Source organism: Tamandua tetradactyla, chromosome 9, assembly GCF_023851605.1.
Source record: "Tamandua tetradactyla isolate mTamTet1 chromosome 9, mTamTet1.pri, whole genome shotgun sequence".
NCBI lineage: Eukaryota > Metazoa > Chordata > Mammalia > Pilosa > Myrmecophagidae > Tamandua > Tamandua tetradactyla.
In genome coordinates, this window is record NC_135335.1 from 12,022,467 (window position 1) to 12,047,591 (window position 25,125).

Here is a 25,125-nt window from a genome sequence, read left to right on the forward strand (position 1 = left end):
GACAGATGTGAATATGAATGGGAATGAGGTAGGATGAAAATGGATTAACTTGGGATAGATGGCAATTGTAATAGGAAAAAAATGAGATTTCAAAATGGATGTATAATGTAATTTTATTGTTGTCTAAATTACATATATATATATAAGAATATGCAATAAGGTCATTTTGGGGTTGTGTTTTTGCTTGTCTGTATTACCTAATTTTCTACATAGATTTTGTTTTTAGATTAGGAAAGACTTTTTTTAAAGCTTTTGTTTTATTATTCCTTTTCTCTATACACATTCAAACACACAGATACAGAACACATTATATATATTTCATAAAAAACATATTTGGGGGTGCACAGGTGGTTCAGTGGTTGACTGTTTGCCTTCCATGCAGGAGACCCGGGTTCGATTCCTGAACCATGCACTCAAAAAATATATATATATATATGTTTGGGAGTTGGTTGCATACATCATGCTCCTTTACCCCTTAGTATTCTAGTGTGTTTAAGCTAAGAACAAAGGTATACTAGTATATAACGGTAGTACAGTACTAAGTGGAATACATTTCACACTGGTACAAGACTTTACACTCCCTGCTCCAATTTTTTCAGGTGTTCCAACAATGGACTATTATGTTACCAATTTAGTCTTTAATCTGGAACAGTTTCTCGCCTTACTTTCTCTTTCATAACAATGATATTTTTGAAGAATGCAGGCTGTTTATTTTATAGAATTAAAAAGTTATTTTTAATTTTTAAAAAAGTTGTGTGAAGATAAATGAAATTACTATATATAAAGCCCTTAGAATAGGGCCTGGCACATAACAGGCAGTAAATATTAGGTATTATTATTATTATGGGAACAGGGAAGTTCCTTTGTTAGGGGATGACAGGAAAAGCATTCACTCATCTCACTTCTGCCCACAGTCAGGCCCAAAGGCTCCAGAGTCTCCCTCCTTGGATTCGGCCCTCGCTTCCCCACTGGATTCTCAAGCCCTGGCGTGCATCCCAGCCACCCCTCCAGACTCCCAGCCTCCAGCTTCTCCCCAAAACTCTGAAGCTCTGGACTTTGAAACCCCTTCCTCCTCTGTGGCGCCCCAGACTCCGGACTCAGCTTTGGCCTCTGAGACCCTGGCTTCTCCCCAGTCCCTGCCTCCAGCCTCTCCACTGCAGGAGGATAGGGGAGAAGAGGACTTGGGGAAGGCCCTGGAATTAGAAGGGACCTTGAAGGGGGAGAAAACAGAAGGAGCAGCCATGCTGGAACTAGTGGGGTCCATTCTTCGGGGTTGTGTCCCTGGGGTGTACCGAGTCCAAACTGTGCCCTCTGCTCGACGCCCTGTGGTCAAGTTCTGCCATCGACCTTCAGGGCTCCATGGTGACGTCTCCCTCAGTAACCGGTACCTTAGTTGGGGGTGGTGTGGGGGTGAGGATTCTGGGGTGGATGAGGAAGAAGTCTCGGTTTGGGAAGCTCCTGTACCTGCTGAGCCCCAGGATTATTGTTGTTTGGTCCCATCCCCTTTCTGCCACTCATCACTACTGTCTGGCTTCCATTTCATTGTTCTTGAAGTGTGTTTTTTGGCATACTTGTTTTAAGGGATGTGGAAAATGGTTTCAGGGTTGGATAAGTTTGGGAAATGCTAAGTTAAATGCAAATGGGTTTTTATTTTCTGTCTTCTCTCTTTCTCCTCCCCCTTTCCTTCCCATATTTCCTCCCTCCTTTTCTCTCCCCTTTCCTGTTTTTGTTTCTTTGCGTCCTAATGACTGAACAGTCTTACAACATGTTCTGTGAAATCCAGGATGAACCTATAGGATGCAGTATTTCTCAGTCCTGACCCCCTTTTATATACCTTTTTAGCAAGACCGGTATTTCAGCAAACACTTTGGAAAACCCCCTTCTGGCCTTCTTGTTTCCATTTGGTCCCAGTTATGGAAGTCTGGAACGAGAACTGGGGGTGATAAAGTGTATTCTTGATCCCTAACACTGTTGTTTCCCCTTTGTCCCAGATTGGCCCTTCACAACTCCCGCTTTCTGAGTCTCTGCTCTGAGCTGGATGGACGAGTACGGCCTCTCGTGTACACTCTCCGCTGCTGGGCTCAGGGTCGAGGGCTGTCAGGTGAGAATGAATCAGGGTGAGCTTAGGGCTGAGTTGGTATTGGGACAAACAAAGACAGGGATTCAGGGAGAGAAGGGAGGCAGGTTTAAGAATTGGTGTTGAGAAAACTGCCAAGGAAGGGGTCAGAAGCACCTTGAATCTAACTGGAATGACTGATTGTTTACCCAGGGAGTGGCCCCCTTCTCAATAACTACGCCTTGACCTTGCTCGTGATCTATTTCCTTCAGACCAGAGACCCTCCTGTATTGCCCACTGTGTCGCAGCTCACCCAGAAAGCAGGTACAGCAGCCGTCCTCTGCCCTCTCTATCTCAGCAGCTTCATCTGTCCTCTTCTTCATTACACTTAAACACACTGAGCAATTCTGGGAATGAGCTTGCCACTTATCACCCCCATTTCTACTCCTCACTCCCCCACCCCCTTGACAGTCTTTTGTTTCCAGGCTGAATTTCACTTTTCTTATTTTTATAGGTGAGGGGGAACAGGTGGAGGTCGATGGCTGGGACTGTAGTTTCCCCAGGGATGCCTCGAGACTGGAGCCCAGCACCAATGTGGAGCCTCTCAGTGAGTTCCGGGAGTTCAGGAGAGAACTAGTAATGACATCAGTCACAGCTGTAGGTCACATGTCACACACTGTGGGCCAGGTGTGATTCTCACAGCTACCACGTGGGATAGTTAAGACTATGATTGCCATTTAACAGGTGAATCAGCCAAGCCTTAGAGCAATGTGAGTCCTAGAGTTCACTTAAGTGAACAAGGGTACACTGCTAGAAAGGAGAGGGGGCAGTATCTTGGCAAGGGTGTTGCTGGGGGCATGGGGGAAGAGGCTGAGTGCTTGTTTACAAGGGGCAAAGAAACTGGGCTCCTTGGCAGTCTCCTAAACTATTTGGAAAAGAGAAAGTTCTGCTAGGGAAATGGCTCTGGTGTAAGATCTGTCTCCATTAGCTCTTTCTTATTAATGATTCTTTTCCCTGATTTTCCTCTTCCAGGTTCTCTGCTAGCCCAGTTCTTCTCGTGTGTCTCTTGCTGGGATCTTCGTGGCTCGCTGCTGTCCCTGCGAGAGGGCCAGGCTCTGCCTGTGGCAGGGGGACTGCCCTCAAATCTTTGGGGAGGCCTTCGCCTAGGTCCTATGAATCTCCAGGACCCCTTTGACCTGAGTCACAATGTGGCAGCCAATGTGACTAATCGGGTGGCTGGAAGGCTGCAGAACTGCTGCCGGGCAGCAGCCAGTTACTGCCGAAGCCTCCAGTACCAGCACCGTTCCTCACGGGGTCGGGACTGGGGACTGCTCCCTCTTCTGCAGCCCAGCTCCCCTAGTGCCCTCCTGTCTGCTACACCCATCCCCTTACCCCCTGCTCCCTTCCCCCAGCTCACGGCTACCCTGGTCCAGGTGTTAAGGGAAGCACTGGGATGCCAAATAGAGCAGGGAGCCAAGAGACCACGATCAGAGGGAGGTGGAACTGGAGAGTCTCTCCAGGGAGGGGCAAGCAAAAGATTGAAACTTGATGGACAGAAACAGAACTGTGAGGAGGGGAAGGAGGAGGAACAGCAGGGATGTTCAGGGGGCTTTGGTGAAGATGGGGTAGAAGAAATGGTTGTAGAGGTTGGAGAGACGGTGCTGGACTGGGCTATGCGGAGCCCTGAGCAGCCAGGGGAACTGCCCTTAACAACTGGAGAACACCTAGCCACGGGAGAAGGGGAGCAGCCAGGCCATGCAGCACGGGCAGAGCAGGGGCCCAAGGGACCTGAGGTAGCCCAGCAAGGGTCCCAGGGTGAGACAGGGAAGAAGGCATCCCTCTCCTCAGCGAGTTGGCGCTGTGCCTTGTGGCACCGTGTGTGGCAGGGGCGGCGGCGTGCCCGGAGACGCATGCAGCAGCAGCAAACCAAGGAAGGAGGAGGACATGGTGCTGGCACTGGAACAGAATGGCTGGTGACTGAGGCTCGGGTTACTCAGGAACTGAGCGGTGGTGAACGGAGGCCAGAGGCGGAGCCTCTTCTGACCTTTGTAGCCTCTGTCTCCCAAGCTGACCAGGCACTCACTGTGACCGCACTCCAAGATTCCCAAGGCCTGTTCCCCGATCTTTATCATTTCTTACAGCTTTTCCTCCCTCAGGCACTTAAAAATCTTCTCAAGTGAAGACAGAGACCCTATAGGACAATAAAATAAAGCTGCTAGTTTGATACAAATGCTTTCTAGTTTTCTCTAATTTCCACCTGACACTAGCTCTCCTCCCACCCAGTACTTGCCCTTTTCTCTTTCTCCTCCAAGCCTTAAATGCAGCCTTCCCAGGGGGGCCTTCTGTGGCCACCGTGCTCTGTTTTCTTCACATTATGACAAGTTGCAGGCAGTGCCCAGGATAGTGTGGTATCAGGCCCCTAGAGGGCATGCAGGCAGAGTTTTTGAATGATGGGCCGTGGATCGGTTGAGCAGGACTTGTGAGAAAAACCAAGTGTGCCTCAACATTTACAATGCTACCCCAAAGATGTATGGTGACGGGGCCGAACTTTTGGGTTCCTCCTTTCCATAGAGTTCATTCTGCTCTTAAGTTGGGTAGAAGATTTTCGGACCTGAGCGTGGGTAAAGGACAGCCCATGGGTATTTAGGGATACTGAATTGTCAACCCTTCCAGGGTCAGCTCTGACCGGGGATGGGGGCATTATTGCTGCGTTCTCCCTTACTCCTCTTTCCTTTGCCGGTCCGGGGACTAGCGCCCTTTTTCTTTTCGCAGTAGCGGCATCCGGGATGCTGCCAGGTGGTTTGAGGTGAGAAAAGCTCACTTTCACAAGTGGTTTCAGACTTGGGCCCCAATGAGCTACAGATCCTTTTTTAGAAAAAAAAACAGGCTACTAAAGGAATTTGAGGAACTGCCACCTCCGCGCTGGAGGGCTGTCTCGCACCCGTGATTTCCAAACAATCATGATGTTAGGAGCTTGGCCCCCAAGTTACCTCCGGACCTCACAGGTCCGGCGCGCCGGGGCTCGGTCGTGCCAGGCTGACTGCAGGGCCACGTAGCCGCGAAGGGGCGGCTTTTCCAGCGGGTTCTCACAGTTTTCCCTCCCTCCGCGCCTTCAACTCCACATCGAGTCTTCAACTGGCCACTCCTGAGAGGCGGGGAGGGTCAAGGAAGCGCCACTGCGCACCACGAGCTTGTTCCGCGCGGCCAGCAGGCCCCACCCCCTTCTTTTTTCCTGTGCAACGGCAGGGAGTATCGAACTGTCGTGCGTATGCCTTCTGTGCCGTCCTCGCTTTCCGGCTGCTGTTACTCCATGGCTCTCCCCTTCCCCCCTCCCTTCTGCCCCTGACGGCTCACTTTGCGGCAGCGCCGAGGGCCCCACCCCCTTTCTCTGCGGAATCACCATGGCGGCTGGGGTAAGTTTGCCGGCTCTGGCGATCCAGGTCACCCTATCCGCCGCCATCCTCTTCCCGAGTCGGGGCAGCCGGCGCCGGAGAAGTTCTGGAGCCACGTGGAGGGGCCGTTGTGGGGTCTAGAGATCGTACTGTTGAGAGGGGGCCTCCCACGGCCCAGAGGGGAACTGAGGCTGGGGCTCTCGGAAGCCAGCGGTGTAGGGTCGGGAGTGGAAGAGAAAAGAGACGCTGGGTCCGGGTCGTCTGGGGCCTGAAAAAGGCTTAGGGCTTATTGCCACCTCCAGGCACGGGACCCAGGCAGACTGATGGAACTTCTGCGACCGTTTTGTGGGGCAACAGCGGTGACAGGGTTATTAAGGAGAGGGTCTTTGTGGGCGGGTGCGTCTGGCCAGTTAAGGGTCACCTCTCACGGAGTTTTGGGAACCCGAGGGATCTCCGGACCCCGCAGGCCCGGTTAATAGGAGGGAAGGCAACACCGGGGAGCTCCCTGCGGGGCAGGACCGGAGCGGTCCTATCCGTGAGGAAAGAAGGAAGGCCCTTTAGGAAGAGGGCTTGATTTGGGAAGAGGGGGTGCAATTCGGCTTCTCCGTGGCTAGTCTGAGGGAAACGTGGACATTTCTTGTTTTGCGTGTGTACCTTAGAGACAAAGGTGGCACAGCAGTAGGAGTAGTTAGTTAGGTTATCAGTAACCATCAATGAATGAAACAAGGGCCCGGAGGAAGGAAGGAGTACTATGTTTATCAGCAGATGGAGTCTCAGGGAGCTGGAAGGTCTGGATTTCGTGGACATATAGTTGAGGGAAGAGAATGCTTTTAGAGGTGTCCTTAGGAAAGGTCACATCTGTCAGCAAGCTTTATTTAGCACTTGGTGTGTAGTTTTGCCTCGGTATTTGAAGGACTCTGATTACATCTGAGAGATAATAAAGAACTTTGGTTCTTCCGAGAGAGTAAGAGTGAGTTGAACAGGTTGGCATTACTCAGGGAAGTAATCTTCAGATGGCATCCGGGCCCCTCTCATTCATCTGTTCCCACTTCTCCTGCACAGACCCTGTACACATATCCGGAAAACTGGAGGGCCTTCAAGGCCCTCATTGCTGCTCAGTACAGCGGGGCTCAGGTCCGCGTGCTCTCCGCACCACCCCACTTCCACTTTGGCCAAACCAACCGCACTCCTGAATTTCTTCGCAAATTTCCTGCCGGCAAGGTGAGTGAGAAAGTGATCCTGACAACCAAGGACAGCCCTCTGATCGATTCTGTAGCTCTGGAGAAGGCTTCCATCCTCAAAAGGATTTCCTTCCAGTGATTTTTGTTTGCTTTAATTTTTATTTTATTTTGAGATAATTGTAGATTCACGTGCAGCTGTGAGGCATAATGCATTAACTTTTTCCAGAACTTTTTATAAAGTTCATATCTGTGGGAAAGAGAATGAGTTAACCAAGTGTTTTCGGTGTAAAAATATCAAGTATCTACTGTGAGCAGGGTTTTAGTGATATGTGCATAACCATGCTAATGGTAGAGGAGGTCCAGTGCTCTGTGGGTAAAACCCTAAAACCGTAATGAGTGAAGACGACTTGGTTCCTAAGTCTTGTGCTTATAATCTGATTGAGGGATTTTATACAAATACCTGATCATATCTAAATTCTTTGGGTTTATTTGTTCTGATATTGAGAGCTCTTATAGCAAGGGATGCCTTGTTCAACAGTGTTTTCGTCTCCTGAGTTTGGATAGCAAGGGTTATCAGCCTTTGTAAAAAATTTTATCAAACGCAGTTCTTGGGACTGGCTAGTGAGAGCTCTCTGAGTATTTTGCATTATCTTATGGATGCTTTGTCCCCAGGTTCCAGCATTTGAGGGTGACGATGGATTCTGTGTGTTTGAGAGCAATGCCATCGCCTACTATGGTAATTTGCGGGAGTGGAAGGGTCTGGAGGGGAGGGATGGAGTCGCTAAGTCAGGGTGTGCTGGAGTGGAAGAGGAAAGGAATCCTCAGGGATCTGGTTTAGTGTTGGCTTGTTTCCAGAGTTCCTGACTCTTTGTGTTCTGCCTCTGCAGTGAGCAATGAGGAGCTGCGGGGAAGAACTCCAGAGGCAGCAGCCCAGGTGGTGCAGTGGGTGAGCTTTGCTGACAGCGACATAGTCCCCCCAGCCAGTACTTGGGTGTTCCCCACCTTGGGCATCATGCATCACAACAAACAGGTGAGCTTCGGGACTTAGAAGTCAGGGGCAGGGATGGCATCATCTCCTGAGTATTGAGGGGTACTCCCTAATCTCAGGGATGTAAGTTTGGAGCAGTGGGCCGTGGGAGAAGTCTAGGTTCTTTGTCAGACATACCCAATGTCATGAGTGGTCAGAGGAGAGATTTGGGCTCTAGGAATGTCATGCTAAATGGTGGGGTGGGGGGGCTGGTTAGACCAGGTGACCTTTGGGGTTCCTGTGTGACTATAGTCAATACAGGCCTCTGTATTGACTATAATACAGAGGCCTGGCTGTATTATGAAGAAATTTAGCACAATTAAAAAAATTATATTAAAGAGGGTTTCTTTTGTGATTCATTTGGAATGATCCTAGTATCTGACTCCTGACTGAAAGAGGGTGGGGGTGAGCTAGGATTCAGGAAGTGAAATAGCTACCTTAGTTCCAACAGTGTGGGAGGAAAGGGAGTGGTACCCACTTACCCATTGGGTCATTTTAATTCAACAGGCCACAGAGAACGCAAAGGAGGAGGTGAGGCGAATTCTGGGGCTGCTGGATGCTCACTTGAAGACAAGGACTTTTCTGGTGGGTGAACGTGTGACCCTGGCTGACATCACAGTTGTCTGCACCCTGTTGTGGCTCTACAAACAGGTGAGGTTCATAAAGAATCAGGTCGGCCTAGGGGATCAGAAATAAAGTGACAACCTGTGACCCGCTGAGCACTTCATTGTAGGAGGGAGTATGAGGTAAAGCTTAGTCAGTAGGACAGTTGGAATCTCAGTATTCAGTATTAGGGCTCTGCTTTCCCTCTCTCTGAGAAGTTTGGTAATGTTCTATTGCCAATAGTTTCTGTGCGGCAGCCAAGATGTCTTATTTTTCCCATATTTCTTAGAAAACCTGTGGTGGTAGCTTCAGCAACAGAATCTTTGAGAGACGGATATAGTTTCAAGTCTCGGCTTCATTACTTACTAGTTAAGGGTTATAAGTGTAGAGATGGTTGAGTGTTTTAATTTGTCTGGTCTCGTTTTTCCTCTGTGATCTATAAAATTAGGGTAGTCGTAATCCCCGTGGAGGTTATTGGGTCAAAGGAGATGCATCTCACTACTTCCCAAACAGCTCTTAGACTGATGCTGGTCCAGGATGGTAAAATGATAAAAGAAAGAAAGGTGCCCATGCGTACCGGACCAGGGCCAGGGGCCTTACAAAGCTCATCTGGGTGAGTCGCCACTGGTTGTATGGGTGAAGAGAAATGTACTTGCCTTAGGGCATGCAGCTAGTAAGTGCCTATGGTTGAACTTGAACCCAGGCACTCCAGAACCAGCCTGGGGAGTTCATCATGGAGACTATCCATCCTTCTGGAACATTTATACATTTTTTGCCTTCAATATTCTTGTTGAAATTTCATGATAGTATATGCATATATCATTTAAGATAGACAGTAGGTTTCTATAATTTTTTTAGCATTTTATTTGGCAAAGTAAGTAGTTGATAGTCCTCTATTGGTTCCTACCTTTTTTCTTTCTTTTTAAAAATATTTTATTGAGAAATCTTCACACATACATTCCATACATACGTGGTGTACAATCAGTGGCTCACAGTATCATAACATAGATGTGTATACATTACCATGACCATTTTTTCGAACTTTGCATCACTTCAGAAAAAGAAACAAAAAGAAAAAACTCATATTTCCATGCCCCATGCCCCTCCCTCTCAATGACCACTAGTATTTCCATCTACCCAATTTATTTTACCCTTTGTCCCCCTATTATTTATTTAGTTCCCACCTTTTTTGTTTTGTCTTGGTTTTAAAATTTTGTTGATGTATGACATAATGATAAATGATAATGATATACCTGAAATGGTCTTACAAAAGAGCAAGGCACAATATGAATATTACTCCTACCAAGTGATACCAGTTCATAGTAAGTGTGGGATAGCCTGAGTCATCCTATTAAATTGGACCTGGACTGCAAAAAGAGATTAGAAAAATAAATGAGAAGTAACCCTTCAGTGTAAGATGGTGTTCTAGAGAGCTGCTGTCTATGGAGGTTGTAGAGGAAAGTGGTAAGTGGATCTCTGGTAGAGAAAGAGCTGAGGATCTCTTGGCTCTGGCTTGAAACTCTTCAGGGCCCTTCCTCCTACTGAGTTTTTTCCACTCTTATGTCTTGGGCAGGTCCTTGAGCCTTCTTTTCGCCAGGCCTTCCCCAATACCAATCGCTGGTTCCTCACCTGCATTAACCAGCCCCAGTTCCGGGCTGTGTTGGGGGAGGTGAAACTCTGTGAGAAGATGGCCCAATTTGATGGTAAGTCTGAAGGAGGTGGAGAAGCACGTGTGACATCAACCTGCTGGTGGCCAGGGGCAGGATCTGGTCTGCTCATTGATTTCCTTTCTAGCTCTTAGATTGTGTGGGCTCACAGAATGTAGAGTGTAACATGGAGTACTGATAATTATTTTATGAAACTTGTTTTATACACATACAGAGATGTATATACTCTTGTTGTGTAAATATATAGGGTTGTGATGTAAATTGTATTTGTTGGTGGAGATTATTTCCCTGCTCATTTGGTGGTGGGGCCATCTAAAACCTGGGCCCGTTAACTTTCCCAGCCACCATATCCCTCTGCTTGTTGCCTGGTCTTGGAGGGATCTGGATATTGGTCTTGGAGGGATATCCACTCTCCTGCCTCTCTCTCTGCCCCAGCTAAGAAGTTTGCAGAGAGCCAGCCTAAAAAGGACACCCCACGGAAAGAGAAAGCCCCACGGGAGGAGAAGCAGAAGCCCCAGGCTGAGCGGAAAGAGGAGAAAAAGGCAGCTACTCCTGCTCCTGAGGAGGAGATGGATGAGTGTGAGCAGGCGCTGGCTGCTGAGCCAAAGGCCAAAGATCCCTTTGCTCACTTGCCCAAGAGGTAAGGATATTTGAGGGTGTGGATGTGGGACGTGAGAAGACCTCTTCCCTTCCACAAGTCCTGACACACACACACACACACATACATTATAGTTACAGTCCAGAATTTTGGGTTTATCATACTCAAAAGATTTATGTTAGTTGCAGATAAAGCAACTTTCTGAATTTATCATCAAGAATTGAATGAATTTATAAAGTAGAAAGCAAGTTCCAAGTACTTGGATTAGGGAATATTGTAATTCCCTTTCTAGCAAAGAAAATAGGAAGGCAAGGAATTTGATGATGAGGTAAACTGGTCTCGAGCATGCTCATTAGGAATATTTGGGATCCTTCCTTGAGGAGGCCAAGGAAGAAGGTTCAGAGAGCCTATACCTGCTCTCCTTTGTGGGTCTGGCTTTCCTGAGGCAGCATATGCCAGAGCAATGTCATGTGAGTGGGTTGTATTTTTGCTGTTTAGATGAATTAGATTGAATGGAAATTGTTCTCTAAGAGAAAGGATGACCTTGGCTACATAGTATCTGTCCAGTTGCTTCCAAAATTAGGGAACCCCTAAAGGAGAAGGCAGTGAATGGGGTGGTTGTCAGTATCATCTTTCAGTAAATGCAGATAGATGTTCTTGGAAGAAAGAAATGTTTGGTGTGGAAAAAAGTGGGACACACCCAGTGCTTGCCCAGATCTCCACTGTCAAGTTTTTCTTCATTCACTGCCCCAGGTCATTTTTTTTTTTTTATTTTTTTTTATTTAAAAAAATTTTTTTAAATACCAAAAAACACCAAACAAACGCAAACATTAGTAACTTTTTATCCGTTCTACATGTATAAATCAGTAATACACAATATCATCACATAGTTGCATATTCATCATCATGATCATTTCTTGGAACATTTGCTTCAATTCAGAAAAAGAAATAAAAAGACAACAGAAAAAAATTCATGCATACCATACCCCCTACCCTTCCTTTCTTTAATCACTAGCATTTCAGTCTACTAAATTTATTTTAACATTTGTTCCCAGTATTATTTATTTTTATTCCATATGTTTTACTCATCTGTTGATAAGGTAGATAAAAGGAGCATCAGACACGAGGTTTTCACAATCACACAGTCACATTGTGAAAGCTGTATCATTATACAATCATCTTCAAGAAACATGGCTGCTGTAACACAGCTCTACATTTTCGGGCAGTTCCCTCCAGACTCTCCATTACATCTTGACTAACAAGATGATATCTGTTTAATGCGTAAGAATAACCTCCAGGATAACCTCTTGACTCTGTTTGGAATCTCTCAGCCATGGACACTTTATTTTGTCTCATTTCATTTTTCCCCCTTTTTTGGTCGAGAAGGTTTTCTCAATCCTCTGATGCTGAGTCTCAGCTCATTCTAGAGGTTTTCTCAATCCCTTGATGCTCATTCCAGCATTTCTGTCCCATGTTGCCAGGAAGGTCCACACCCCTGGGAGTCATGTCCAACGTAGATGGGGGAGGGTAGTGAGTTTGCTTGTTGTGTTGGCTGGAGAGAGAGGCCACATCCGAGCAACAAAAGAGGTTCTCTTGGGGGTGACTCTTAGGCCTAGTTTTAAGTATGCCCCAAGTCATTTTATCAAGCAGTATGAGAAATGTATTTTTCGTGGTCACTTTGCTTTGTAGTCCTTTTCTCTCCACTTTTCTTGCTCACTTTTTTTTGCCATTCCCAGAGTTTTTTCCCCCCCATAGTTTCATTACTTGGTCTGTTGGGATTCACATTTAACCTCCCCAGTTTGTAATGGTTTTGAAATAAGCTGGTATGAAAGAGCACCCCTGGTAAGGTCATAATAATGTGCTTAAAGTTGTAAATTACAAACCACTATAATGTGTGGTTAGTAAACACTGCTTCTTCCCCATTTGAGGAGCACTTGTAGTTCAGAGCTCTTACTCTTCGGTACTTATTGCAACTCCTTATTACATGCCTTTTAAGATGTATTTCCTATTTAAATTAATGTGTTTCCTATTAAAATTTATTTTTAGAGTCCAGCATCAAGAGTGAGCAGGATTTTTGGTGTGTGTAAATAATCTGTGATTGAACTGACACAAATTATAGTGTGTTATTGTAATACAGGCGCTGTTAATTGTTAGCTAGAGATTTTCACATATATTAGGTCTGTACTCTGGGCAGAAAATAAACCAGGCAGTAAACTTAAAATCTTTAATAAACTTTGCATTTTCCCATGTCCTCCTTGGAATGTGCAGTATTGTCTGTCTGAAATATTACCATGATGTCCTACTGGGTCACCAAAAATATTTTTCCCCAGGATTTTTTTTTTTTTAAACAAGAATTTATTATCTTACAGTTCTAGAAATAGATGTCCAAAGTCAAGGTGTCAGCAGGGCTGAGCTGCCTCTTAAGGCTTCTAGTGAAGAATACTCCCTTACCGGGCACTGACTGGTCTCTGGTGTGGTACGTCACAGCAGTCTCTGTCTCCATCTTCACATGGCCTTCTCTATGTGTCTACCTTCGTCTTTTCTGTCTCTTATAAGGACACCGGTCACTGAATTCGGGCCCAGCTCTAATCCAGGTTGATCTCATCTTGAGATTTTTACCTTAATTACATCTGTAAATGCCTTTATGTCAAATAAAGGCATGCTCTGTCTGCAGGGATTTTTTTTTTTTTTTTGATATTTTTTAATGTATAGTATAACGTACAAAGCAAAGAAAAAAAAGCCATAGTTTTCAAAGCACTCTTCAACAAGTAGTTACAGGACAGATCCCAGTGTTTGTCATGGACTACCATATGATCTCAGAATTTTCCTTCTAGCTGCTCCATCCAGAATGTAGGAGGCTAAGAGAGCTTAAATATTTTTCTATCATCACAGTCGGCTTTTTTTCCTTATTTTTTGGTGAAAAATAACATATATACAAAAAAGCTATAAATTCCAAAGCACTGCACCACAATTAGTTGTAGAACGTATTTCAGAGTTTGACATGGGTTACAATTCATAATTTTAGGTTTTTACTTCTAGCTGCTCTAAAATACTGGAGATTAAAGGAGATATCAGTTTAATGATTCAGCATTCATATTCATTTGTTAAATCCTGTCTTCTCTGTATAACTCCACCATCACCTTTGATCTTTCCATCCCTCTCTTTAGGGGTGTTTTGGGCTATGGCCATTCTAAGTTTTTGATATTGGAAAGGTCTGTCACTAATATGGGGTAGGGAGAAGAAACTATCTGATGTTCTGGAGAGGCTGGGCTAGGTTTCAGGACTTATCTGGACGAGGGGCCCATCTGAAGGTTGTAGGTTTCTGGGAGGTTACTCTAGTGCATGGAACCCTTGTGGAATCTTATTATATTGCCCTAGGTGTTCTGTCCACAGGATTTTTGACATCACAGAGATGATGCCTTCAAACCAAGACTATCATTTGTCCAAGATTTAGTTGTAGTTTTTTTAAGGCCTTCCAGCTAAACTGTTTCAGAAGCAGCTCAGTAGCCATAAATAGTAAAGTTCAAACCCTTCCACAGCAGGTGGAGAAAAATACCCAAACCCATTTTTTTGGTTGGTTGAGGTCTTAAAAGTTCATCAGAACCCTCTCATCTATGGACATTTGATCTTTGATAAGGCAGTCAAGCCAACTCACCTGGGACAGAACAGTCTCTTCAATAAATGGTGCCTAGAGAACTGGATATCCATATGCAAAAGAATGAAAGAGGACCCGTATCTCACACCCTATACAAAAGTTAACTCAAAATGGATCAAAGATCTAAACAATAGGTCTAAGACCATAAAACAGTTAGAGGGAAATGTAGGGAGATATCTTATGAATCTTACAATTGGAGGCGGTTTTATGGACCTTAAACCTAAAGCAAGAGCACTGAAGAAAGAAAGAAAGAAATGGGAGCTCCTCAAAATTAAACACTGTTGTGCATCAAAGAACTTCATCAAGAAAGTAGAAAGACAGCCTACACAATGGGAGACAATATTTGGAAACGACATATCAGATAAAGGTCTAGTATCCAGAATTTATAAAGAGATTGTTCAACTCAACAACAAAAAGACAGCCAATCCAATTACAAAGTGGGAAAAAGACTTGAACAGACACTTCTCAGAAGAGGAAATACAAATGGCCAAAAGGTACATGAAGAGATGCTCAATGTCCCTGGCCATTAGAGAAATGCAAATCAAAACCACAATGAGATATCATCTCACATTCACCAGAATGGCCATTATCAACAAAACAGAAAACGACAAGTGCTGGAGAGGATGTGGAGAAAGAGGCACACTTATCCACTGTTGGTGGGAATGTCAAATGGTGCAACCACTGTGGAAGGCAGTTTGGCGGTTCCTCAAAAAGCTGAATATAGAATTGCCATATGACCCAGCAATACCATTGCTAGGTATCTACTCAGAGGACTTAAGGGCAAAGACACAAACGGACATTTGCACACCAATGTTTATAGCAGCATTATTTACAATTGCAAGGAGATGGAAACAGGCAAAATGTCCATCAACAGACGAGTGGCTAAACAAACTGTGGTATATACATACGATGGAATATTATGCAGCTCTAAGACAGAATAAACTTATGAAGTATGTAACAACATGGATGGACCTAGAGAACATTATGCTGAGTGAGACTAGCCAAAAACTAAAGGACAAATACTGTATGGTCTCACTGATATGAATCGACATTAGTGAGTAAACTTGGAATATGTCATTGGTAACAGAGACCATCAGGAGATAGAAATAGGGTAAGATAGTGGGTAATTGGAGCTGAAGGGATACGGACTGTGCAACAGGACTGGATACAAAAACTCAGAAATGGACAGCACAATACTACCTTACTGTAAGGTAATTATGTTAAAACACTGAAGCTACATGTGAGAATGATAGAGGGAGGATGGCTGGGGACATAAATGAAATCAGAAAGAAAGATGGTAAAGATTGAGATGATATAATCTAGGAATGCCTAGAGTGTATAATAATAATGAAATGTACAATGTACAAATTTTAAAAATGTTTTTGCATGAGGAAGAACAAAGGATTGTCATTATTGCAGGGTGCTGAAAAATAGAGGATAACTAATACTTTAAAATGTCACATTATGTGTGAGACTAAAGCAAAAAATGTTTATTTGTTACAAAATTTAGATTTTGACTAGAGCATTTCCTAATATAACTCATGTAGATAGTTTGATTGAATGTCATAAGTACTTGGAATCTCAGGTAGCACATGAGATTTTACTCTTTTTTTCTTTTTTACATGGGCAGACACCAGGAATTGAACCCTGGTCCTCGGGAATGGCAGGCAAGCTCTCTTACCTGCTGAGCCACTGTGGCCCTCACATGAGATTTTGTTGGTTTGTCCAGAGTGATCCCCTGATGAATCCCAGAATGATTTGATCAGTGACTGGAAAAGTATTTGCAAGCCCCCTTCAGGGAATGGTGAGAGTGGGGAGAAATTCAACTTCCCCAAGTTGAATTCTTGATATTCTCACAAGCAGTGTGGACAGCCAAAGCTATAGGCTGAGCCCCCAGTCTTGGGGTTTGTTCACATGAAACTTAACCCCACAAAGGATAGGTCAAGTCTACTTAAAATTTAGGCCTAAGAGTCACCCCCAAGAGAGCCTCTTCTGTTGCTCAGATGTGGCCTCTCTCTCCAGCCAATATGGTGAGCAGTCTCACCACCCTCCCCCTGTCTACGTGGGACATCACTCCCAGGGGTGTGGACCTTCCTGGCAACCTGGGACAAAGATCCTGGAATGAGCTGAGACTCAGCATCAAAGGACTGAGAAAAACCCTAGAATGAGCTGAGAGTTAACATCAAGAGACTGAGAGAACCTTCTCGACCAAAAGGGGGAAGAGTAAAATGAGACAAAGTGTCAATGGCTGAGAGATTCCAAACAATCGAGAGGTTATCCTGGAGGTTATTCTTACGCATTAAGTAGGTATCACTTTGTTAAAGATGTAGTGGAGAGGCTGGAGGGAATTGCATGAAAATGTAGTGCTGTGTTCCAGTAGCCTTGTTTCTTGATGATGATTGAACAATGATATAGCTTTCACAATGAGACTCTGTGAATGTGAAAACCTTGTGTCTGATGCTTCTTTTAGCTACTATATCAACAGAAGAGTAGAACATATGGAATAAAAATAAATAATAGGGGGAACAAATGTTAAAATTCAGTTTGAAATAATGGTAAATGAAAGCTAGGGGTAAGGGGTATGGTACGTATAGTTTTTTTCTCATCGTTTTATTTCTTTTTCTGTTGTCTTTTTGGTTCTTTTTCTGAATCGATGCAAATGTACTAAGAAATGATGAATATGCAACTATGTGATGATATTAAGAATTGCTGATTATATATGTAGAATGGAATGATTTCTAAATGTTAATTTTTTTAATTAATAAAGTTAAAAAAATTCATCAGATGAGATCTGTAGTATGCATTTGGAAAAGAACCTAGAATCTTTGGTTAAAGGATAGATTATCTGCTTTGCTACAGTGTAACCTTGGGCAAATCACTTACCCTTATCTACTAAGGGAGGGTAACAGTCTAACCAGTTTGATGTGAGGATTAAGTGAAATAATAGGAATTCTCATTGTGGTGTTATTTATCCTAGTGAACAACTGAAGCAAGTAAACCAGTAAAGGTGTTGAAATAGATAAAAGGCACAAAAATAAATACTACAAAAGCATCTATATGGCTTCAGCTTTGAAGATCAAAGAAAGGCCAGAGGGAAATACATTAGAATATTAGCTATCCTTGTTTACTGGCATTACTAGTGATTTTCTTCAGTGAGCATGTATTTTTATAATTGAAAGGAAACAAAGCAAAACCAGAACCTTTGTCATGTGGGAAATGAGCTCCCCTATGTCAGTGCTGGCATTCTTGGTTTAATGGGCCAGATGGCTTCAAAGACAGCATCTGAACTTGTGTCTGGGCAGAGAGAGGGACTGTAAGGTTTGAGGTGGAGGCCCTTTGAAAGTGTTTGCTGCTTGCAGTGTTAGAGGCCCGTGTGGTAGGAGAAAGAGGGTTGGGTGAATTGGAAACTGTGACTCATTGAAAACAGCCGCAGGAGGGGCAGGAGAAGTGAAAAGGAGTTCCTTCACTTCTCTTCTCTGTATCGTCCTTTGCTGTCTCAGTAGGAACTTCTCATTGACCTTGGTTTTTTTTTCCCTCCAATCAGTACCTTTGTGTTGGATGAATTTAAGCGCAAGTATTCCAATGAGGACACACTTACAGTGGCGCTGCCGCATTTCTGGGAGCACTTTGATAAGGATGGCTGGTCCCTGTGGTATTCTGAGTACCGCTTCCCTGAAGAGCTCACCCAGACCTTCATGAGCTGCAACCTCATCAGTGGTGAGAAGAGGGTGGATCTGAGAAGAGGAATGGGGTGGGGGCACAAGATTGTGTTTGATGTGGTTCCAGAAGCTGAATGTTCTCCCTCACTCCCTTAGGAATGTTCCAGCGATTGGACAAGCTGAGGAAGAATTCCTTTGCCAGTGTCATCCTCTTTGGAACCAACAACAGCAGTTCCATTTCTGGAGTGTGGGTCTTCCGAGGCCAGGAGCTTGCCTTTCCGGTGAGGGTGTAGAGGAGGAGAATCTCTCTCTTTAGAATGGGGCAAGGATACTGCAAGTACAGCGTTTTCTTCTCTGGCTGGTAGACATGTAGGAGAGATCAAGAAATGTGTAGGCAGGAGCTGTTCGCATTCACAGGAGTCCTGGGATCTCATGACATGTCTCTGACCCAGAAATAACACGGTGTGGGACAGTGTTCGAATACTGACCACTTATTTTCTTTCCTGGCCTTTTATCCCCAGCTGAGTCCAGATTGGCAGGTGGACTATGAGTCATACACATGGAGGAAGCTGGATCCTGGCAGCGAGGAGACCCAGACGCTGGTCCGAGAGTATTTTTCCTGGCAGGGGGCCTTCCAGCATGTGGGCAAAGCCTTCAATCAGGGCAAGATCTTCAAGTGAACATCTCTTGCCATCACCCAGTTGCCTGCACCTGCCCTTCAGGGAGATGGGGGTCATTAAAGGAAACTGAACATTGAATCTTTTCATGTCCTGCCTCCTTTATAAGTGATGGCTCCCTCTAAGGGGAGTAGATATTTTGAAGCAGAGTATTGTAAATATCGGCGGTACCTGTGACATCTCATATTGCAGGGAAGAAGTCTTCAAGAGAGCAGAAATAGAGGCCCCTCCTCGGTTTTGATTTATTGCCCTGCCTCTTCTACTGTGATGACTCTTCTAGCTTGAAAAGGTTGGGAGCAGTTAGGGTGGCTGGTGGTGTGGCGCTTTGCACCAGCCTAATTCTTGGGACTTAGATTCCAGATCTTCCCCAGTAAAGGGAGAGAATACTGATAACGGTAAGAACTAACCGTTAGTGATAGCACCCAGTGAGCCGGGAACTTTTACCTTATTCCCCACAACTGTCCTTGGAGGTAGATGAGTGGTGGCATCCAAGACTTATAGTTTAACTTGCAGGAAGGCCAGGCTCTGTCCTTGTGGCTGCTCCTTATCGGCTGTGGTGGTATCCTGTTTTACAACGAAGTAGAGGTTCAAAAATCTAACTTCTCTGTGATCACATCCTAAGTGGTGCAGGCAGGGTTTTTAACTTAGCGGATTCATAATCACTTAGCTGCCTTCCAGACTGTAGAACCGTCATCCACCCTGCTCACACCAGTGGTTAACCATTTTTCTCCCATGAGCTTAATTTTTATTATCCTGTTTTCAGTGATGGTTTGTCCTCTGAGTTTTCTGAACCCTGAAGATCTTCCTGTAAAGTTAGTGGCTCTGTTGAAACTGGAAAACTCCACTTTGATTCAGGTTTTAAGGCTAATGCAGACAGTCATGACTGCCTTTTGGCTTTTGGGTTATGGTCCTTTGTTTGGATTCTTAGGGCAGAGAAAGGGACCTCTTGGCTTGGGAGGGCAAGAAAGTGACCAGGTACAGACAAGGGGCTGGCAGCCTGGGAAGGAACTGCGTTGTAATCTGTAGCAGGGGACATTTTATTGGCATTTGGCTTTCAGTGGAGTAACAGACAGAGGAGATTTATAGGTTGGCATTCGGGTTAATGAGTATGGGTTCTTGCTCATTCCTTACTCCCTGGCTGAGGTGGAACTGAACTTAACACCTGAATTGCTTCTGAACATTCTGAGTTCCCCTTAGATAGGGTCCAGAAGTGCTGGTTGCTGGCTTGGGGTGTGTCCTGAGCTTGGTGGGGCCTCACCAAACCTGTCAGACCCCCCTTCCAAATTCAGTTTCTCACCACACCCCTTTGTGCAATCTTGATTCACTACGTCCGTGGTATTCTCTTAATACCAATAGCCCAAGATTTATGCAGGAGAGGCCAAGTTGTGCCAGTAGGTTAGGTTTGAGAGGCCCAGGAGTGGGGCCCGAATGTGAAAAGTTCCTGAGGGGAGGGGGCGGGGCTGCTGGGTTAGAGCCCACGTGGACTGGGAGGGGACCTCCATCTCTAGCTGTCCTCCGAGACTGCAGGAAGGATGACTCATCCTCCTGGCCTGCCTCCTGAGCCTCTGGCCCTGGCGGTTTGGTTCTGAGCGAGCCGGGCCAGGGTTGGTGGCACAGGCTTGTCGGATGAAGCTAGGCCTGCGCTTTTGGGGTGGGAAGTACCCACAAATGGAAGGAGATCGGAGGGAGGAGGGGGCTGCGGCCCCCGGAAGGCTGCGCTGTTGGCCTCTAGGGGGTGTTGTGGGATGGAATTGCCTCTTCCTCGCTCTCGTGGGCCGGGAAGGGGTTAACAGTGGACATTCCTAGCGGTAGAAGTCGGGCGAGAAAGAGGGGAAGCGCAGCTGGAGTTCGTTCGGTCCCCGCCTTGCCCCGGGGACGCCTGAGTCACCGCACAGCCCCCGGCTCGGGACTCGCGCCCTCTCCACCCCCGCGTGGGCCCCGCGCGGCTTGCTGGAGCCTGGCCTTCCCCGGCTTCTTCCCTTGCTGGGCGGGACGGTCCCGCCCACCTCGCTCCTGGCAGCCAGTTAGAGCCCGCGCTCGGTGACGTGCCCGGTTGCTGGGTAGTTTTCCCAGCTTGCCCGGGAGCCTCGGGCCGCCAGCGCGCCACCTAGGGCTCGTGTCCCCGCGCGTAAGATCCCGCGCGCGCCAGCAGGGGGCCTGGGGCCTGCGCGGCGGGAAGGGACGGGGTGGGGGGGTACTGCGAATAGATCTGGGGCTGAGGACTGTGGGCGTGATATTGAGGAACTTGGAGTAGAATGAGGAAAGGAGTTGGCTGATCTATCCTCTTACTGGACAAAATCTCTGCCTCCAGAATGGGAGGTTGAAATAAAAAATGGGGAGGGGGTCAGGCTCAGTTGCATCTGGCTGTGGATAAATTATTTACAGAGTCTGTGGCGTGTGAATGAGAACGTCTGAGTGGAGTCTTGGTTTACCTTGTAGATAAACCAGTCGCTACTGGTTATAAGCAGTTATTTATTTTAGCTTTGCTGGTGCTTCTGCTTAAGTCACTTATAAAGGTAAGAGCATTTAAAGTTCTTGCAAGAAAGACCTAGATCGTCTTCTTTTCACGTCCTGTTTTGAGCCTGGAGTTGGACAGCTGCTGCTCTCACTGGGTCAGCCCCATCTCACCAGCTGCCCACATGCCCCAAATGTGCCATTTCCCCTTTTAAAAGGTGGGGGAAGGGTGGAGAATGTTGAAGGGTGAGGAATGAAGAGCTTTGGAGGCTCCACCCAGTCATTTCTGAAGTTAATGCTGTGGTTTTCATGGCAACCAGCACTCTTTGTCCTCACAACCCAGAATTTTCTCTGCTCACATATCAAATCGGTTTCCTGGGTGGCTGTGGCTTCACTGTCACCCCAGTAGCGGTACCTACAGGGCACTGTCACTTCCCCAACTTGCTCTGATTGTTCGAATGTACTTGTGGGGTACCCAGCTTGAGTCTTCCCCTAATGCTGTGAAGCGAGAATATTGGCTCCCCTGAAAACCTAGAGAAACGATGTCACCTGCTGTTGTCTGTTTGCCTCCTCAGGCTGGCACAGCTCTGGGCTAGGCTGCTGCTTTACTCCAGTGGAATTACTGGGGTGTCCCAGTGCTTCAGCACCCAAGGGATGGGACGTGGGAGTTGCAAGAGAGAAGCTCTTTGTCCACTTGAATCTTCGTGTGGGAAGGAGGATACCTTGAACAGGTGGCCCTGGTCCAGTGGTGTCGATGGCATTCCTGACCCCCGGCTCTCCTGACGTTCCTGGAGTCCATCTTCCTCCCCTCTCCCATCTCTCCTTTTTGCTTTCCTGATTTCCTCAGGATCCAGAGGGGAGCCTGTTGAGCCTGCCTTGTTTACACAATGGACATGTGCAGATCTGGGGCTGGCTGGGAAGGCAGGGATGGGGGCTATTTCTGACCAGCTCTCCCCTGGAATGTGCCTCCCCGACTTCCAGGGCCCCCTCCCCTCTGTGGCTGGAGCAGCTGTCATGTGAGGGCCTCTCTGCTGGCTCAGCCCTTTTGCAGTCGTCTGGCTGGCTCTGCCACGATGGGAGTAGAGAGTGAGGCCGGGCAGAGCCAAGGGCTAAACCCGGGGAACATGGCAGGGCAGGGGGAGCCCTTGAAGGAAAGGGAGGCCTGTAGAGTTGAGGGCTGAAAGGAGAAGGATTGCGGAGGTCGGATGGGAGGCGGTTGAGCAGGCTGAGGAGGCAGTGTGATGAGGTTAGAGACCCATCGAAGGAAGCAGGGGTTGCACTGGGGCTGGCAGCTGGTAAGGGAGAGTTGGTGCTAGCGGGGCCTGGCAGGCCACGCTTCAGGGAGATCCGCCTTGCTCCTGAGTCACAGGGAAGCCGCGGGCACTTTCCTGCCAGTCCTCCTCCGTGTCGGCCCTGACTCACCAAGGCGCCTGGGGCGGTGGCTGCCCGCTGGTGGCAGTGCCTCTGCCCGGCCCTGCCCGGCCCCACCCACTTCTCCTGCTGGGGCAGGGTTTAGTAAACACACCCCTTCTACCCCCACTCTCTTCGGTAGTAACCGACCCATCTCTTTGACTCAGATGCCTCAGAATGTACCTTATTTAGCAACCACGGGAGAGGCCATCTCAAATATTCCCTTTATTTTAACCCACGAGGAAGCCAGAGCCCGGAGAGGGGAAGTGACTGATCCAGGCCGCGTGGTTTTTGCAGCTATTCACTGAGTCATTTAGAAGCACAGCAGGAGGTGCGCCCCTCCCAAACTGGGGGATAAATATCTGGCAGTCCTCTAGGCTTGGGGGAGGTGGCCCGAGCCTCAGGGGCAGGGTCAGCTGGAGCAATCCAGGCCTGGGGACAGGCAGAGGGTGCTGGGCGTAGCAGAGGCCGGACTTCGGGTGACAGGAACCTCAACTATGCGATGACTCAGACTCTGGGCAGCCTCGACCCCTCCTCCCTAGTTCTGCCTGCTCCCTTCAAACAGAACTTGGGAACGTGTTAAGCAGAGGAGGGAAGGAAACCCAAACTGATCTTCCTTTTCCCAGGAAACTGGGGGAAAGGCAGAGGAGGCTGGAAAGGAAGCTGGAAAGGCGGGTGGGCAGCCAGGCAGATTCCAAGAAAGGGGAGAGGAGTCGGGCTCCCCACTTTCTCGGCTCTTCCCTTTCTGCTCCCTGCTGGGGGTGGTGGCGGCTCTCTCCCTCGGTGATTCCTGTTTACAACCCTGCATGCCCAGCCCCCAGCTCCGCTCTGAGCTCTTCTCTTTTCACTCTCTCCCTCTCTCCTCCCTTCCGAGCCTCATTCAGTCTTGTTTTGCCATTTTTCTTAATCTCAGGTCCATGTCCCCTTTTGGTTTATTGCTCCCACAGCATCCCCCATCCCATAACTCCCCGGCCTCTGGGCCATCTCTCACTGCCCCTTGAAGGCCCACCTGTGTGCCCACCTCTATTCCCTCTTGCCTGGCCAGTCCTTTTTCTTTTTGGTCTTTCTTTCCTCCTGGAGTCTGTACTCAGAATCACATGTCTCTTGTTATCTAGCCAGCTTTTACTGGGGTTCTGCATGGGGCTTATGGTGTCATTAGGGACACAGTGACGGGAGGGTTTCTCAATATTACAGCCGTCTCCTTCTTTATTTGGAGCTTGAGGTTTAAAGATAGGCTGGCATTTGAATTGATCTGGGGAAGGATGCTTTTATTTGGCTTCATATTTGGAGTTGGAGCTGGGAGTTTGGGGTTCGGGAACTGCTTAGAAAGTAATATTTATGATCCCAGAATCCCCAATAGGTTTGGTGTGCTGTTCAATTGGGAAAGATAGAATAGTTGATATCGACATATTCGGAAGCACTGAAAGTGACTGGAGAAATAAATAATGGGGGAGGGGGGACAAAGGGTAAAAAATTGGGGAGATTGAAATACTAGTGGTTAATGAGAGGGAGGGATAAGGGATATGGGATGTATGAGTTTTTTTCTTTTTATTTCTTTTTCTGGAATGATGCAAATGCTCTAATAATGATCATGGTGATGAATACACAACTATGTGATAATATTGTGAGCCAGTGACTGTATACCATGTATTATACTGAATATTGTGCAAAGATTTCTCAAAAATGTTTTTTAAAAAGGGGGGGGTATAAGTTAAAAAAAGAAAGTGAATGGAGAGGGGCCTGAGGTTGGGCAGGTACGCTGACCCCTGGGCTGGTGGTGTGTGTATGGGGCGGAGGCGGAGTCTGGGAAATTTCAGGTCGCTCGAGGAATGGTTAACACAACCGTTTCTCTGCTTCTAAGGATGTCCTGCAAAAGGGCCCTCATGCTTCCAAAGAGACTTCAAACTTCACTTCCTTTCTGGATCGGAGTTTAAAAGCTACGGTTTCCTGTTGGGTCGTCGACCTCCTTTCTCCCTATAACGCACTCTTCGGAAATGAAGGGGAATCCCCCAGCCAGGGGCCTGCCCGCCGAGCTCCCCTCTGCGGTTGCCATGGAAACATACATACTAGGAACCAAACAGACGCCCCGTTGCCTGGCAACGGAGAAGCCCGAGGTTCATCACCTACACGCTTCACCCGACACGTACACGTCAGGGAAGCCCCGGAGAGGGAGCGTCGGTTCTGGGGAAGCTGGGGCATCCCGGCGATGATGCGCCCCAGGGCTCGGCTGAGCCGGGGCCCCCCTGCGACGGGGGCCGCCTCGGCAGGCGGGGTGGCCGGCCAGTGGGAGGGCCCCGAAGTCCCGCCGGATCCCTCCGTAGAGGAGGGCAGCCTTCCTTTCTGCAGAGGACTCTGAAACCTTGTGAAAAGACAGGTTCCTTTCGCTACATCGGGATCTTGGTGTGTGTGTGGAGGAGGGACGCAACTAAAAACCAGTGTGGTTGTTTCGGGGGAGAGGTGCAGAAGACCTGGGAGAAAAGAGAACTGCCAATTTGAGCAAAGCTTAGGACCTGCAAGCAACTCAGGGTACAAGAGGAGGGGGCATCAGAGACTTTTTTTTTTTTCTGGATCGAGCACCTCGAGGGCAGGGGATTGCTCCAACTCATCAGGTTTTCTTTCTTTCTTTCTTTTTTTCCCATTAAGTTTTTTACGAGCTACACCAACACCGCCCCTGCCTGGCCTGATGTTGGGCACACAATACATGTTTGTGCAACTGCACGAAAGAGACTGCCAAGTTGGGGAACTG

The 25,125-nt window shown here is 47.1% G+C and overlaps 2 protein-coding genes and 1 long non-coding RNA gene across 5 annotated transcripts in view; 2 read left to right on the plus strand and 1 right to left on the minus strand.

The window, feature by feature from the left end:
- TUT1 (terminal uridylyl transferase 1, U6 snRNA-specific) overlaps nt 1–4,286 on the plus strand; it is a 54,071-nt gene extending 49,785 nt beyond the window's left edge. For both annotated transcript variants that reach the window (XM_077115990.1, XM_077115989.1), the window contains exons 5-9: nt 915–1,384; nt 1,992–2,101; nt 2,270–2,380; nt 2,571–2,663; nt 3,089–4,286. In XM_077115990.1, the coding sequence (XP_076972105.1) occupies nt 915–1,384; nt 1,992–2,101; nt 2,270–2,380; nt 2,571–2,663; nt 3,089–4,236 (1,932 nt within the window). In that variant the 3' untranslated portion in view covers nt 4,237–4,286. The remainder of the gene's footprint in view (nt 1–914; nt 1,385–1,991; nt 2,102–2,269; nt 2,381–2,570; nt 2,664–3,088) is intronic.
- LOC143646721 (uncharacterized) lies at nt 80–5,371 on the minus strand. 2 transcript variants are annotated; one of them, XR_013157595.1, is made up of 3 exons: nt 5,047–5,317; nt 4,140–4,247; nt 80–2,094 (listed from the first exon to the last, which is right to left on the minus strand). It is a non-coding gene; the product is annotated as an uncharacterized LOC143646721 (long non-coding RNA). The 2 variants fall into 2 exon arrangements; XR_013157594.1 differs by lacking the exon at nt 80–2,094 and having other exon boundaries at nt 4,166–4,247; nt 5,047–5,371.
- On the plus strand, nt 5,336–18,596 carry EEF1G (eukaryotic translation elongation factor 1 gamma). The gene is made up of 10 exons (XM_077115992.1): nt 5,336–5,469; nt 6,511–6,669; nt 7,302–7,365; nt 7,517–7,659; nt 8,164–8,307; nt 9,833–9,962; nt 10,362–10,566; nt 17,724–17,896; nt 17,995–18,119; nt 18,360–18,596. Exons 1-10 carry the CDS (start codon nt 5,458–5,460, stop codon nt 18,516–18,518), a joined length of 1,314 nt encoding a protein of 437 aa, XP_076972107.1. The 5' UTR covers nt 5,336–5,457; the 3' UTR covers nt 18,519–18,596.
- Nucleotides 18,597–25,125: the final 6,529 nt, after the last annotated feature.

Coding starts and splice junctions, on each gene's coding strand:
- EEF1G (XM_077115992.1), top strand. Junction 6,670..7,301: donor GCAAATTTCCTGCCGGCAAG/GTGAGTGAGAAA, acceptor CTTTGTCCCCAG/GTTCCAGCATTTGAGGGTGA. Junction 8,308..9,832: donor TGTTGTGGCTCTACAAACAG/GTGAGGTTCATA, acceptor TGTCTTGGGCAG/GTCCTTGAGCCTTCTTTTCG.